The sequence below is a fragment of the Pseudorasbora parva genome, chromosome 9 (assembly GCF_024679245.1).
Source record: "Pseudorasbora parva isolate DD20220531a chromosome 9, ASM2467924v1, whole genome shotgun sequence".
Taxonomy (NCBI): Eukaryota; Metazoa; Chordata; class Actinopteri; order Cypriniformes; family Gobionidae; genus Pseudorasbora; species Pseudorasbora parva.
The window spans coordinates 20,834,800-20,852,006 of record NC_090180.1 but is presented as its reverse complement, the minus strand read 5'-3'; the positions used below and the strand labels follow the sequence as shown (position 1 = coordinate 20,852,006).

Sequence of the window (17,207 nt, the reverse complement as noted above, 5' to 3'; positions counted from 1 at the left end):
TTCCACTATGTATTTCTATTGCAAAAACAGTTTTCTTATTTTAGTATGGCACTATTAAATAAATAACATTCTTTGACATTATGGAGTTTTTTTTCTTCCTATGACACGATATAGAACTATACAAAATATAAAATACCATATACAACATTTTACTTTGTTTAGTGTCGCTATTGAAAAACCATGCATTCGTTTTAAGCATCAACATTTAGTTAGAACCTGCAAGTTCTTATAATCTCAATCTAATTAATATTTGAGCAAGGAAATGTGATTTGTATCCTATAATTGACTGTGCCGAGGGCTTGAGTTGGTGATTTATGACCTTGCGATCTGTGGTGGATTTGAACTTTTGCCCTGGTGTTTTCCAGCGTCATGGAGTAGCCGTTTTTCTCGCGATCACCATGTGCACCAGTCTGTTGTTCGTGTACAGCGTCAGCTACAACAATAATACTACAGCATCCAGCGGGTCTAAGGGCGCGTCAGGTGAGAAAGTGGAGCCCACCAGAGCGCCGCGCGCGCCTCCAGCACTGCAGGGTTACAGCAGCATCATTGAGCACAAGGTAAACGGCTGTACTTTATCTATTCAGTTGAAGTAGTCGGTGACCACTGAAAAAAAGATTGAAAGAAGATAACACGTTTATAACTGGTCCAAGGTAATTATTAGCTTGTTTAAGAAACAACGTGTAATATATATATATATATATATATATATATATATATATATATATATATATATATATATATATATATATATATATATATATATATATATATATATATATATTTTAAACATAGACATTCAACATTACAATATAACTGAAAGCTATCAATTTAAACATTCATTAGTTTAAAAAAAAAGTGAAAGTGAAAAAAAAACTTAAAACAATCGTCACATAAACCAATTATAATAAATGTTATTTACCTGTGGCCTTTGTCCTGTCTAACAGGTAGAAAATAAACAGGTATTGAATAAAGTTATCAAACACTTTACAGTCTTAACTGCATAAATTATATGTTAAATATGTATTCATTTTCTCTGATACCTTTTCTTTGATTAACATTAATGACAGACCTCACAGCAACTGTTTTATCAGGATGCTGTCACTTTAAGATCTGCCACTGCCGCACATGATGCGGATCTCATTTTCTCACACTCTAAGTTAATTTAAGACATTAAGTCTGCTCTTATGAGGATACTTATCAAAACAATATTTTGGCAAAATTCTGTGTGTTATTGTTTGTTCAAGTGTGAAAGAGAACTCAATTCTGGCATGCTGTCTGTGCGCACGATACTGGTGTGTGTCTATCTGTGCTTTGTGTGTGTCAGGGTTGCCTTGTGCATTGCCCAAGCCGTTTGTTCCCCCCTCCCCGCTCCCCACTCCCCCGCTGGCCTGCACTCACATTGCACTTAACGTACCGGGCAGGAGCACACTTACGTCATTCACGATGCAACTTTTTGTTTTGAAGAAGACAGGAAGAAAAGTGCTTTCGCCAATAGCCTGACTAATAGATTTATCATTTATGCTGCACCGATATTTTCACTTGATTGCACTGCCTGTATCAAAAGATTATTATGAAGGCAGCTGGCTTTGAAAGAGCTATTTGCAGCTACAAACTAGAGCTGAACGATAAATCGCAATAAAACCACACGAGATTCGGCTGCGATTAATGCTTGCGCAGCTTCTCAGTGCAGCAGAGTAGTAAACGCTGCTCTGCAAGCCAGAGGGCGCTCTCGTGCAGGGTACTCCCAAGTATATGCCACAGAAGTACGATAGCACACATCATTGAATCCATATGGAAATCGCTATGAACATCATACTATTGGTGAGCTGAATAAACAGATTGAAATGCTTTGAATTGATTAAACATGACTAAATGCTTCTCTTGTTTGGAAAGATGTTTGACTCATGTTGCTTTTTCAAATGTGCGTTATAAGCAACTCAAACTTGCAGTGCTTTCAGATGGAACAGCATTTACTACTGATCACTAGGGGTGTCTCCGACTAAGGATTTACACATTCAAATCAGAATCATCGAATCTTTCTATGGTCGACTGATAGTCGTATCATCTATGTGTATGTAAATGGAATGGGAGGGGCACGACACTAGTCAGCAGGAGGGTAAAACTATTTTTATTTTCCTTTAAACACTGCACACAGCAACAACTTTTAATAAAGCAACTAAAACTGCCTGCCAACTGACAGACGAACTGGCTTTCTTATTTAAGTTTAAATAAAATGTAATGTGGTGGATAAACATTCGCAAAAAAAAATTTCATAACATTTTAAAGCCACGATCGAAATACAGAACATCACACATATATATAAAATATTATTTTGATAAATAAACCTTAAAAAAAAAAAACCTGCCTGAGAGGAAAAGAACACTTTGAGTGCGTTTACATGCATGTTCTTAAGCCGATTGTGTCTAAAGGGGGTCGCACACCGGAAGTGAAGCTCAGCGGCGCATCGGACGCGCACATTATATACATTATATACGCGTGAGCTAAATTTTGAATCGACTTCTGACAGAAGTGCTGGGTGTATCTTGTAGCACAGGGTGAAATCAGTATGTACATTGACAATTTGAGGGAAATATAATATAAATTAAATATAAAACCTTGAAATGGTGCTCTGTGGTGCGGCAGGATTTTGAATGCCGAATGTCGTCACCGGTCTGTGTACACTCACTAAAACATGTTCGAATTTTACACCTGCGAAGATTCGACTGTGAGATCGGTGGTCTAATCCGGCTCTGCATATCGATGCATGGAATCTTAAAAGATAATCGCAGGCTTTGCGATTTCATAATCATGATAAGCCAAATTGCGATAAGCATGATTTAATGTCAAATGCAGCCCTACTACAAAATACAATCCCTGTTCGTTAATAAAGTAAAAACTAGACCTGCTATAAACCTAAATATACTTAAATTAATTGAAAAGTGTATCATAATGGCTGTCATAATGATGACAGTAGTGCACTGCTGTTCCGTGCTCCGGCATGCCCGAGCCCAACTGAACCGTGTTCTGGCCCACCTCTTCGAAGTGGGCCAGGGCCAGCTAAACAAACTGCACCCAAGCACGGTAACGGAGCAATCACACTAGTCAACTGAACCAAACTTTGGGGGTCAAACACGCCAGGTCACGGTTCAGATCGCCTAGTGTGAGTACACCCTCACTCACCAATTGTGCCGCACATGTCCTGAAAAGTGAAGCCAAAGCATCCCAGGTGGTCTTTCCAAGTATAGGTCATAAATAGCACCCTCCATATATTTTAATGGGATGCGAGACAAACGAAACAATCAAATTACACATAATGAGTTGTCATTCAGTAAACTGATACGAACAGATACTGGTGGAGTGCAGGTGGGGTTTTTTATATCGCGGCTCGACTTCCTGATATCTATTGCGCAGACTCAAGTCCCGAGGTCACTAATGCAAACACACAGGTCCCAAATCAGCGCAAGATGTCAGCACTATATTCGGACATTGGCGACTTCACTTTTCTACAATTGAAGATAGTGAAGGGGCATCGTCCATCTTCTATACAGTATATGTTTGTGACATAAGCGACTTTCCCCAGGAACTAGGAAATTTGGGGTGTGTTTGAACCCCAGGAACTAGGGTCTAAATAAAGTTCCGGGTAAATATTTCCCTCTCCAAACGGCCCTGCTCACGAGTAGTACCTTTTCAAAGTTCAGGAACTTTTGAGGGACTTGGGCGCTGAACATGCTGATTGGTTTAGCTCACGCAGCATTTTATTTCAACCTTTGTGAGGTTTGTTCTGCGTTCTGTAAATATCAGTCTTGCTTTTTCTGTCTGATGGCGTGTGTTCGTCTCAGCCATCTCACGGTCAGTAATGTCTGTAATAGCTGATAATAACATAAATCTAGCTTTACAAGCTTTCAGAATACGCTTTTGTATCAATGCTCTTCTCCGCCATTTTGTTCATTACCTCTTTAGTAAACCAATACATAACCACCAAAACCAGCACAGCTTGAATCTCCTCCATACTTGTTAATGTTGCAGACATTTCTCGCGCAAAAATGATTACTGTCCGTTGCTGACTGGGAGGAGCAGTCACACGCAGTCCTACATCACCAAACTAATTTGCCTAATCTTCACGGTACTTTAGACCACAGTGGAAACGCAGACAGAAGCAGGTCTAGTGGGGAAAAAAAAGTTCCTGTTAAAAAAAGTTCCTGGTACAAATTGCTCCAGGTAATTTCGGTGGAAACGAGGCTATAGACAGGACATTCACAGACAGTGCATTCTCGTTTGTCAGAATTGCATTCATTGTGTGAATAAAAGCGTGATCATATAATGTAACAGCAGCGAAAGGATGATAGAGAAAACAGGTGCTGTGTTAATCGCGTTAAGATAAAAAAAAATCAATTGCATAATTTCAATAAAATAAAAAATTATAAAATGATTCATTTTTATTTAAAGTAAATTGTATACAGTAAAATATAAGTTTCCCTACAATTGCACTGTATTCAAACTGTAAACAATGTGAGAGTACACAATGTAGGTGGTTGTACAACAAACTGCGGGAAATCTGTGGGATAACAACAGTCCATTATGTTTGGAGCCATTATGGTGATTAGTGTACCTGCTGGCTGCCTTTCATTTTCTCTCAGCCCATAATGGTGACTGTTGATTCCACTGTTACATGGAGAAGACAGTCTAAGCTTTTTGATTGACTTTTAAGTTTGATCGTGACTTGCAATCTGCACTTTATGTACTGTAGCAATTTTGTGCTTTACAGTCCAATTATAACGGGGGAGAGAGTTTATGATAGTTTTGTGTTCTGATTGGTTGTTATATCTGGGGAACTTTTAATATATACTTTTAATATAAACAGAAAAATCAAGAATGGTGACTGTTTTGAATGGTGGATATCATATAATATTAATCTGTTTATATTCAAGAGATTACTGAAATGCAGACACAGCTAATCACTGTGCGACATCATTTCCTGCTCATGTTTGCTGTGAAATCAGTTGCCTTGAAATTGTAATAAATTCTAGATCTACTGGTTAATTAAAGCAAATAGCAAGCAGGAATATACTATAAATTCACATCACCAAATATTTGTCTCTGCAATAAAGGTGAAAATGTTAAATAGCTTTCAGAGAAATTGACTTTCAGCATAATCCTACTCTAGCAATGAATTAAAAGGTTGTGCATCATCTCTTTGGTCGGATTGTGTTTTTAAATGATCATGGATCAACACCATTTTTAAGCTTGAGAATTTAGATAGTGGAGACTAGTTTCATCTAGGACATGCAATAGACTTGAAAAGTGCCTCGATACATTTTTAAACAATGATCTTGGATGGTCTTGTGGTTAAAAATTCAACTGTGCATTTAAAATGTCTACAGACAGACATATTTCTCCTAGCTTTCCTGAGGTTTGAGCCAGCTCTGTCAGTGATGCCTGAGCCGTTCTGACTGATTTAAAGCTCAATCAGTTGCTGACACTGCTAATCAATAAACCAGATTAGTTTGGAGAATCATAACATCAGTGCTGGTGTTCTCTAATCTCTTCTTTGTTTAACTGGAGCAGTTTTGCCCCGAAACTTATTTCCGTTTCTCTTCAGCCACTGAATTAATTTCTCGTCTGCGTCGCATGAGCTTGAAATTCTACAGAGGAGGGCTGAAGAGAAGAATCAGATCGCAGGCACTCGCACATTTCATGGAGGAACCTTCCTCGATCGGCCATTAATCACTATTTACCCCTGGCTCAGGCAGACGGGCGGTTCGATACTCACCTGCCTTTAGCAATATCAGCTTCAACTCGAGCGAAATCCCTCATTGCTCTCTTTCTGTTATTGATGAACCCAAAGCAATTTTTCTGATGAGATTTGACACCGGGTGTTCTGATGCCTCTGCCGATGACTGCCATTGTTGTTCACATGAGGGCTGATGGAAAATGTACTGTTGTGGTAGTCGCTGTGCACTTTAAGTCACGGAGGAGCTGTTGACAAAGCCAAATGACTCTGCGATCGATTGCTGAGTTACTTTGACGGCTCTCTGTGAGTTGGTCTCCCAGTGCGAAGTTTCTCTGATGGCTTGAGTTGACATTTATTGAATGATTCATTTATAAATGACATTAGTTAAAATATATATTTATGAAAACTCTTTTGTTGTATGAACAATGCTGGCTAAGACTGAGCATTTTTACAGGAGTTGCATGCAAACACCCTGAACTTTGATTTTGATAATGCATTAAACATACTGCTGTTTCTGTCCTGTTGAGATCGGCGCTGTTGCCGTCTTTATGGCAGAATAACTCCTGCTGTCAAGCAGGACACAAGTGCAGACAGCAGATGCTTTGTAATATTCAGTGATCTTCGAGAGTGTTAATGCCTTTGTATATGACTGACTACTTGTGAGGATGTTGGCGATTGATTAATAATATATGTACACAACAGTGGTGTGCGGTCCATATAAGCTGCGAATGCTCTGCATACCCAAGCCATTCGTGGACTCGCTGATTAGTATTAATCGTAGCCTGACGTGGTCATACTCAATTCTAGTCAGAATATGAGTCTGAAACTGCTCCATTGGGCTGTGATTATGAGGCGTATTTCAACCGAACTAGGAAAGACATCAATTGGACAGACCTACAACCAATCAGAGCAACGAAGGGACGCATAACGTTACTTGTCAAATGTCAACAGAGCTCAACTGCACTTGTGATTCCAAGTCCGCGTTTTTTCCGCAGGTTCTTTTCTATGTCTGCGGGTTGAAGCAACTATTATGTGATACATAGACCCTGGAATGCTAGTAGTTGCCGCGTTTTGTTGTAAAAATTTTGTTGGCTGAAATCAGGCTGGAATACACGATCTTTGCCAGAGTTGTAAAATAATTTAATGATACACAGAGTACTTACCCAACATGATCATTTCTGAGAGAAATTGTGATGGTGAATGCATATACAAACAGGCTCTCCGTTTAGGATTCAAACAAATATAATCCAAGCCCCTTTGATGACGTGCATGATTACGTTACTGTTGATCATCTGTCCGTCATCGTCTAAAGCCTGCCCTGATGATTTCATTGGTCCATACAGTTTCTGTTCGGGGATAATCACTCCTCTATGGAGCAAGGCCAGACCGAATTGCCGACCTAAAATTTTTGTGGGCGGGGCTAAGTTCGGCTGGCATCCAGGCTATATTAATCATGGACTGTAAAAAAAATATGGACGTAGTGTCCTTGACGTCACCCATAGGATTCCGATGAGGCGTTCTGAAGCGCAAAGTGGAGACGAGCTGGCCATTGCCATCTTGTCAGCGCGTAACACCCGGATAACAGACAAGGGGCGGGCTGTGGGCGGGGCTTAGGTGCCGCAATGACTAACAGATGGCGGATGAATGGCTATCCACCTGTCACTCAAAGTGGCCACACCCTTAATTATGCAGAACTTTAAGGCTTTATATAATGTAAAAAATTAGTTGTGGGCAAAAATAGCCATGATGACCAAAACTACAAATTTTTTTCCTGCTGTAAAGTTGTGAATATTAACAAGGGGCTCAATGAGATTTTGCTCCCATCTGGACCCTAGTGGCCAATCAATGAATTGCAGTTTAAGTTACTTCCGTATTGGCTTCAACAGAAACTTGGGGAGGTTGCTGCTTGGTATCAACACTGCAAATTACTATAAATTCCCTTTTTTGAAGTGAACCATAAAGCTTATATAATATAATAAATGTTAGAAATGTGTATATAACTCTCTGTCATTTATTTATTTGCCAAACGGCGGTCTTCAAATATGTAGTTGTGGGTATGCGGATCCACAGCAGCTTTGGCGTCTGCGCTCTGTTGTTTATGTCATCATTCGTCATCATTGTCCCACATTCTCATTGGTTTGCTGGCATATGCAGGATTCCGCTAGCAGGGTAAGCTGTGAGCAGATCGTTCACCAAGAGGAAAAAAGAGCTGCTGCTGCCAGATCTCGATCACTGAAAATCACATTGTGTTTGATACAAAACTAAATAGACTGAATCAACTGAACAAAAATTATAACTGGAACGATTTTATAGTATTTTATTTTCTCCAGAAGTTATTTAATGAAAACTGTTAACAGTTAAAGAGCAGACCTGTAACTATCTGAGTATGTTAGTCATAGTCTATGTGTTTAAGTCATTCATTTGAATTATTTCAACTTATTTCTTAAAATAATAATTATATTTTTTATTATATTTAAGTTTATTCAAATTTTATTTTACTTATATTTTATTTATAATAGGCTACTAATATTTATTATTCAATAAAAAACAAAAACAAATAAACCCCACTTCTGGCATACATTTGAAATGACGCCTGCCGTGGAGTTACTTATTTGTCGTCTCAGATTTAGATGTGTGTCCCATATGTAGGATGTGTCATCAGCCGATGAGCTGTACCGTTTAGGAGTAAAGCATTTAGTTTATGTGACATTAGTGCCACAAAAATAAAGCATTCAGCATAAGAAAATGCCCCTTTCGTGCTTCGCACTCGTGTCTGACTCAACTCAACAGCTTTCACGGGTGCTTGTAAAGGCATCCACAGGTAGATGTGGACTGCTTTAAACACTTGTGTGGTGTTCATATTTTTGTTACTCAGCCAGTGTTCGTGGGTCTGGTGGACCCGCTGCATTTTTGGGTTTTTAATTCAACACAATAAAAAAATATATTTTAAAATACTCAACAGATGTTCATCCCAATTACAAGCAATATAAACAGCATATATGGTTAATATTTTTTCTTTACCTTTGTTAGATCACATTTAAAAATTGCAACCTTGTGTGGGAACGGCAGTGGTAGAAACAAAACTCATTATTGCACTCTCTCACACTTACACACAATCTCTCTCTCAAACGCACACACTCATGCACGCACACGAACACACACCCATAACACACACACGCACACAAAAAAACACACACACACACACACACACTTGGATATGTGGTGTATGGTTACTCTCCATAGGCATAATGGTTTTTCTAATGTAAAAACTGTATAATCTACCCCCTACACTATCCATACCCATAAACCTACCAATCACAGAAAAATAGTGGCATTTTTTGAATAAAAAAACACTTTTTAGTATGTTTTAGTGTGAGGATTCAGATATTGTCATAAACCATGTTTACGTTGTAATACCCATGTCATTATACACATTTGTGTCCTCATAAACCATATACATGAACACACACACACACACACACACACACACACACACACACACACACACACACACACACACACACACACACACACACACACACACACTCACACTAACAGCAGGCCCTGACAGGAGGAGGACAGAGTAAAGGTACGCAGGACCCACAATTTCCACACTTTTATTAGACCCGGACATTCTGTGTGTAATATAAATGTGTGTGTGTGTGTGGGGGGGGGGGGGGGGATACAGTGTGTGGTCATTGAAAATGTGTTCTGATAAATATTCCTCACAGAACATAAGCCAAGGCCAATGATTAAGATAACAATTTATGATTTGCAAAAATAACTGTTGCATCTGTGTAGATTACATGAGCAAAGTGTATGCGCGTTGTGCACACTATACATTATGGTCAAGCATTCACCCTTAAAGCAGCACTAGGTACCTTTTCAACCTTCATAAAATATTTTCAAGACTCTTGTGATGATACATCGACTTACAATAGGTTGAATGACACGTCTGCCATAGCTTGATGGGGTCTGTATCGTTTTTAATCGTACTTTTAAACTTCGGGTTTCGGGTAGTAACCCAAGAAAAAAAAGAACTACAAAATTCGACTGCTTTACGGCATATACGTCACTTACGTCACGCCATTAACACCCACACTTCCTTAAATTCGGACGTGCGGGCCCAACTTTGTTCATCGGATAATATAGTCATGTCCGAAGCAGCACAGACAAATAAGAAAGAAAAGGTTTTGTTGGAGGAAAGCAATAAGAGGAAACGAAAAAGTGATGGGATTAAAGGCAGGATGAGGATCAACATTGGACCAGCGTTTGCTCGTTGGCGTGAGCTGAAGGAGGCGTGCCCGACCGATGCTGTCATGCTTGGTGATTACCTACCACTCAAACATTGAATTGAAGTATCATATAGATTCTGTAAAACGGTAACCAATAGACTACTATAATGACGCTGGCTTGTAAACGTGAGCACCGTGATAATTTGGCGTTTGAAAAAAATAAAACCCATGAAATTATATTCATATGACATGCTGAAACATAAGCCACTGACTGTACCTGAGATGAAGACATTTCACACGCGACGCCAGAAGAACACCTGCATGTGAACTCCTCCTGCAGTGTTCAGGGTAACTGTTAGTGCTGCACCAACCCGCGGGGACGCTTTTATGAAATTATTTGGCCCGCCCCGCACCACTGTATATATTTTTACAACCCGCCGCGCACCCGTGACCATTAAATAGACATACGGGATCCGCGGGTTATGAGACGACCGGCGCATTACTAGTTCAGAGCTATCAGGGTTGTCATGTCAACAAATGTACGCGCGATGGCATCCCCTGTTGTAGGATGACAGAGCTTACGGCAGTAGTTGAGGACATTATTTTTCCCAACTGTAGGGGGACCCCGAGAGCAAAAGTTGCCAAGTGCTGCTTTAAAATAGCATAATGAACAATGCGCAACGCGCCACTGACTTTTAGACTAGGTTTTTTCTGGTCAGTGCCACAATTGTTTAATGGAACAGCAAAATAGCACCAGGGATTCTTTGCGCCAGAACACGCCTCCTTTTTTGCGCTGAACCGCCCAGGGAGCGCAAGTTCATTCCCTAGTTTTGTGACGTGCTTCTGTGAAGGGAAAAGCACGCTTTGCGCGGGTGCAAAATAGGAATGACACATGCGTGGGTGTACAAAGTCAATTGCGCTGGGTGCAAGATAGGGCCCATTATCTGTTATATTTGAATGTTATTGTAGAAGACAAAATTCACAAAATGGATAGATAGATAGATAGATAGATAGATAGATAGATAGATAGATAGATAGATAGATAGATAGATAGACAGACAGACAGACAGACAGACAGACAGACAGACAGACAGACAGACAGACCGACCGACAGACAGTGTTTTTATATGCAGTGTTACGTGTGTTTTAATGAATGATGTTTCAACTTTTGTTTCTGACTGTATGACTCAAGTTCAGTGGATCAGAATTCAGTGCATGTCTTCTCAAGTGCTATTTAAGTACCTCCGCCTCAGTGGATGTCTGTGAGGTCTGTTTCTTTCAGCATCTGAATTTTGGGTTTCTGTATTATATCAGTGGATGTCAGGGTGAAAGCTATGCATGATTTTAACATTTGTGATTTGTTCAGGACAGTACGGACAAAGATGAGTGCAAAGTGCATGAATCTGCTTAAAAGCAGTTGGTGGTATAACTGACGGCAGAGTGCACATGCATTCATGCTGCTTTAAGACTTTAAAGATTAAACCCCTGCACATTTTTAAAGTAGATGCCAAGTGCTGCTTATTGTTTTGTTTGCCACCGGATTATGTGGGTGGATTAGAAAGTCCACCATTACATCAGTGATGTCTGGCTGACAGTATAGAAAGAATGCATATTATACTGCCCCATATTCAGACTTGCCAGTTCAAAGAAAACAATTCTCAAGAGCATGTTAGAGAATGTACAGCCTGCTAATGTGGTCTGAAGACACTGGAAGGGCTCCGATTGAAACAACCGCACACAGACGCAAATAGAATGATGAAATACTATTTAAAATGCTTTTAAACCCATCTGAATTCTTTGAAATGCCAAGAGACCAGTGCATTCTGCTGTTTCACAGAACTTAAAGAGAGTTCACCCAAATAAGAACTAAGAAACCTGCTCACCCTCATTTCAAACTCATATGTCTTACTTTTTTCCACATAACGCAAAAGCAGAAATATGACTCAATATTTAAACTCTTTTTCATACCAAGGGTCATTGGACCGAGGGAAATTCAGAAAATGGCAACAACAACAAAAAAAACCTCCATAAATGTAGTCAATATATACAGCTCTGGAAAAGAGACCACTTAATATTGACCAATATTAAGTGGTATCTTAATTTTTTCCAAAGCTGTATATGCACTATATTTAAAGTCTTGCACTATATTCTAAAGTCTATATTTAAAGAGTAATTTGATAGTTTTTTTTGAGGTGCACATAGCAATTTAAGTTATTCAACCAGTGTCTTCACTCCCAAGTCTCATTCACATTTGTGTATATAAAAAAAATGCATTAAAACCAGGTTAAACTGTTTTGTTTGTGTTTGTGTGTGTGTGTGTGTGTGTGTGTGTGTGTTTGTGTGTGTGTGTGTGTGTGTGTGTGTGTGTGTGTGTGTGTGTGTGTGTGTGTGTGTGTGTGTGTGTGTGTGTGTGTGTGTGTGTGTGTGTGTGTGTGTGTGTGTGTGTGTGTGTGTGTGTGTGTGTGTGTGTGTGTGTGTGTGTGTGTGTGTGTGTGTTTGAGCTTGACAGCTCATGGTTACTAAGAACTGTCCTACAATGAAAAATAGAGGCATTCATTCTTCAAAATATTTCCTTTTGTGTTCCACAGAAAGAAAGAAAAACTGGTTAAAATCAGGGTAGAAATGACAGGAGGGTGAGTAAATTATGACAGAATGTCCATTTTCCATGAACTATTAGGATAACAGAAAAGGATTTTATAGTCCATAGCTCTTATAATTCCTCATTACACAGCACATTAGTTACACACAGGTTCGGATCCGTACACATTTTGAGTGTTCAGTAATTGAAAGGACGTGTACAAACGTAACATGTATGTGGGCATCAAAGGATTTATGCTCATTATACCATGGTCTGTCTGATTCTGATACTCAATTCTGATTTACTGAAAGGTGTGCAATAAAACCATTTAATGCACAGGAAGTTCCAAGTCAGTTGAATCACCTTTCTATATTTATGTGCTATTTTCATTAAAGCGCATACACACGTCACTCGCACACAGAGCGGAGATCACACATTATATTTCTCAGCAACGAGGGAATTACATTGTTATTTTGATCTCTCATGCAGCTTCATTGTTAATATCTATTAATGATTATTCAAATAAATGCTATAATTCATTAATTCAAATAAATGTAACCTTATGCTCTACTTTATCTCTATGTCTGACTCAACGTTGGAAGAATGCAAATCTAACCCCTGAATTGATGAAAATAACCGTCAACTTCACCCTTCCGGTCAAATATTGTGCTGCAAACATCAATAACAGCTTTAAGTTGTCAAATACCATGGTATAAGCGTGACAATCCCCAGCTAGCTGTGCATTAAACGATTGTAATGCATATCGTGGCGGCAAAGAACCATTCGACATGTAGCTGGATGGAAACACCAAAATGTGCATAAAAAACGTATGCTCTCGTTTGATTTTGACACATTGAAACATAAAACAATACAAAAACGGTGCATAAACTATGATGAAAACATGTTTACCAAATGAATTCCTCGATGTGCATTAAAAAACCTTGATTTCACCCGATGGAACGGCAAAATTGGACTAACCAGTTTTTTTGCACAGCAGAAATGCTCTTTTGGTTGATTTGAAATGCCTGAGCAAAGTCTGTCATCAAAATAGTTCTGTATAATTACCTATCTTCCAGAATTGTTCAGAACTTTCCTTGTGTTCCCAAACAGCAGGCATCCACCTCTGAAAGCAAGATAACTTTATTGAGTTTTGTCTGCTCGCTCTGAGACGCAAGTCATTTATTATATGCAAAAATGATTATAGACAGTATGTTTTCACTGCTCTGTTTTTATATTCATTTTGAAGTATCACATCAGAAATGAGTGATGGAAACGCTTACTTGAGGTGGTTTTTGACTTAAGTGAAAAAGAGTTCATGCAAATAACAAAAGATGGAAGAGCATTTGCCGAATAAATACTGACGCATCAAACATTAAACCCATCTGACTAATTTGCTGTTTCCACTGATGGTGTTTTGTTTAATGTTGGTTACTAGGTTACAAATGCCACCATCATATGCTCCAACAATATGTTTGAAGCACACCTAATTCCCACTCTTTTTTTTTTTGCAAAGTCTGAAAAGATTCGCTTCACATTTGGATGGCAACTCAGTTGCTTATTTGCAATTTTTTTTATGCGATATTGCAAATTTTGCGCATAAGTTACATTTGCAGCTTTGGATGGAAACATAGCTAGGATGGGAGATAGCTCAATTTCGATTCCAGAAAAAAAAAAATTGCAGGAAGATGACCAAAGTCTTTTTGTATGCTTTTGTACATCCGTCGTGGTAACAAAAAACAAACAAAAAAACACTCACAAAAAGAAAACACTCTTCGCCTCCCCTGTAAACACAAAATAAAGTTAAAGGAACTGTATGTAAGAAAAGTATTTCAATTAATTAAAAAATGGCCCTGATGTGTCACTATACATTGAAAAATCATGATAATTTCAAATACTTCTATCACTGACAACAGTAGTCCGGCCAGTATTGTCAGACACAGACGAGGACACAGATGGATTAGTGCGAGTGCAAAGTTTATTATCAGAGGTAACGGGCACAGGTGATACTTAGATGGATGGTGACACTCAGACGAAGGACGATGGAGGTGAAGACATACATTGTCATTTAAAATTTGTTGTTGCAGCCCTCAACTGATGTTGATGTTGCATTGTGTTTTGGCCTGAAGCTCCACCCTCCACCTATCGACCAATCACAAAGTCAGTAGTGTTTCAGCATCCGGGTTGACGGATCTACTCTCGTGTCCATCCTGCTGATCCTGCAGCATATCTGGCAACCTCGGGTTAAGGGGGAGGGGGAGAGGGGATACACCACTCTACAGTCATTTGAAAGTGATTGCATACCAGTTTTGGCCACAATCTTACATACACTTCCTTTAAAGATGAAAACTGATTAAATTTAGCCCCATTTGGATGGGATTCGTTTTACGAGGGTAGATGAAGTAAGGAAGTACGGGGCTCAACCTAACGTGGGTCTAGTTGTAGCACGCATTGTTTAAAACAACAATTGTTCCACAAATGCCAGGATGACAAAACTTAGTGCCTTTTCTAGTTTCCATATCATTATTTAGAAAAAAAGTGTCAAAATTAAAACAAACTTTGAAATATCACTGACCATTTATTTAACTGTAACAAAAGTAAATTACTTACCCTTTCATAGATGGTATCCACATTTGTGGACAGTTAATTTAACTCCATTTAGGGTTCATTTATCATGGTAATTTTCTCCAAACCACCTGAGGGAAGTGTCAGTAGATTGACAGCAGTATTGTAACAGTGGCTACACTATTCCAAATATTCACTGCTTGATGACATCATTAATACCAGATGGCTGACAGCGATAGGCATGTGCCAAATGACCAATAATAATAATAATTCATTACATTTATATAGTGCTTTTCTAGACACCCAAAGCGTGGGAGATTCCCCCCTTACATATAGAACTGGGGAATCTCCTCAGCCACCACCAATGTGCAGCATCCACCTGGATGATGTGATGGCAGCCATATTGCGCCAGAACGCCCACCACACACCAGCTGATTGGTGGAGAGGAGACCGAGGGATTAAGCCAATCAGGATATTAAAGTCATATCCAAGTCATATCTAGAATTTTTTTTTTTATACAAGGAGGTAAATTGAGCTAAAAAACAAACAAACAAACAAACAAAAAAAACTTAATACGTACAATGAAGTATGATGAATATGTTAGTATTTAATAAACAAAAATTTAGAGAAAGATTACGTTTTTATACCATAAAGTGACTGTCCACTTATGTGGACGTCATGCACCGATGGAGTCAGATAGCATGAAGACTGATTTCTGTAACCTGCTAGTATATCTTTGTTTTGTATTGTCTTATAATGTATAAAACAAACATTTAACAAACTTATCAACATAAATAACCATTCAAAATGTTACATTACGGCATTAAATGGCAACTTTACACATACCAAGACAAATTATCATTTTGCCTTCCAAACAGGGACAGCACAGGTCAAGCACTCAGTGCAGAATAATAGAGAATATCCCTGAGGACAGTGGAAGTGACAGTGACAGCAGTGATGAGGAGTATGTGCCAGCAAAGCCCAGCCCATATTGCTACTAGGTGTCCCGCATATATGCAATTTCCGTTATAGTTCCTACAATGTGTTTTATCGTTGTTATATTGTCATATTAATGTTTGTAAAAACTGAGCTGATATACATATAGCATAACATGACATAATAAAAACACAATATTCCATACTGCTGCTTTTTAGTTTCAAATGTTTGTGTCATATTAAAGTAATAAAAAGATCTTTAAAAAATCTAGATAATGTTTTACATGATTCATGCATGAACGGGTTAAGTTAATTGTTCATCAGTTTTTTGTTTTTTGTGCTTATTTAAAATAAGACAAATCTGATATTATTTTAATCTTATATCTCTTATTTAACAGTTGATATAGTGCTTTAATGCTGATCTAACCAGCAGAAGACACTAAATCCCATTTTAAATCCGAGCTGTGCAGGTTGGGCATGATGTAACACTGCATTACAATGAGCCCCTATTAGAATTATGCTATTTCTATTCCAGAATTTTAGAAACCATGAGAAAAATGCTGAATAACGACTGCGAGTCAATGTTCAAAAATCCGTATTTAGTATTCTTTTTATGAAACTATGCTGTATAACTGTGTTTAGTGATGTTTGTTGTCAAACTCAATTTTAATTTTAATTTTTAATGAATAAAAAATTCCATTATATTTGAAAAAGATATTGATATTGACAAAATATTTTGGTTTGTCTTGGATATTTTTTGATTATATCTATGATATAATAATAATAAAAAAAAAAGTATTTGATAAAATTTTAAGCTGTCATTTGGTCATGTTACAATGTACAAATGGGGCATGTTGTCACATTTCACTTCCACTCTTTCGGGGTAAATCAAGAAATATAAAAGTAAACTATATTAATAAAAATAAATTCTCTGAACCATAAGTGTATTTACACAAACTGGGGAAGTCAAAATGTATTAGGTTGTGCCACGCTGTCCCCTAATTTTAATTTATTGTATCCTGTAATTTTACCACAGAATGTAATATTAATAGCCAATTTGCACAGGACAAGAAATCTCAGTAAACTAGCAGAAGTGGGAGTGGTAACTCGATTTACATACCGCTGTCAACTCCCTTTCCTCATGTGTGTATTACATTCCTTCCTGG

At 38.3% G+C, this 17,207-nt stretch overlaps 1 protein-coding gene across 1 annotated transcript in view; it reads left to right on the top strand.

Moving 5' to 3' along the window:
- st6galnac5a (ST6 (alpha-N-acetyl-neuraminyl-2,3-beta-galactosyl-1,3)-N-acetylgalactosaminide alpha-2,6-sialyltransferase 5a) overlaps window positions 1–17,207 on the top strand; it is a 79,376-nt gene that overhangs the window by 580 nt on the left and 61,589 nt on the right. The window contains exon 2 of the mRNA XM_067454291.1: window positions 366–557. Coding sequence (XP_067310392.1) covers window positions 366–557 — 192 coding nt within the window. The remainder of the gene's footprint in view (window positions 1–365; window positions 558–17,207) is intronic.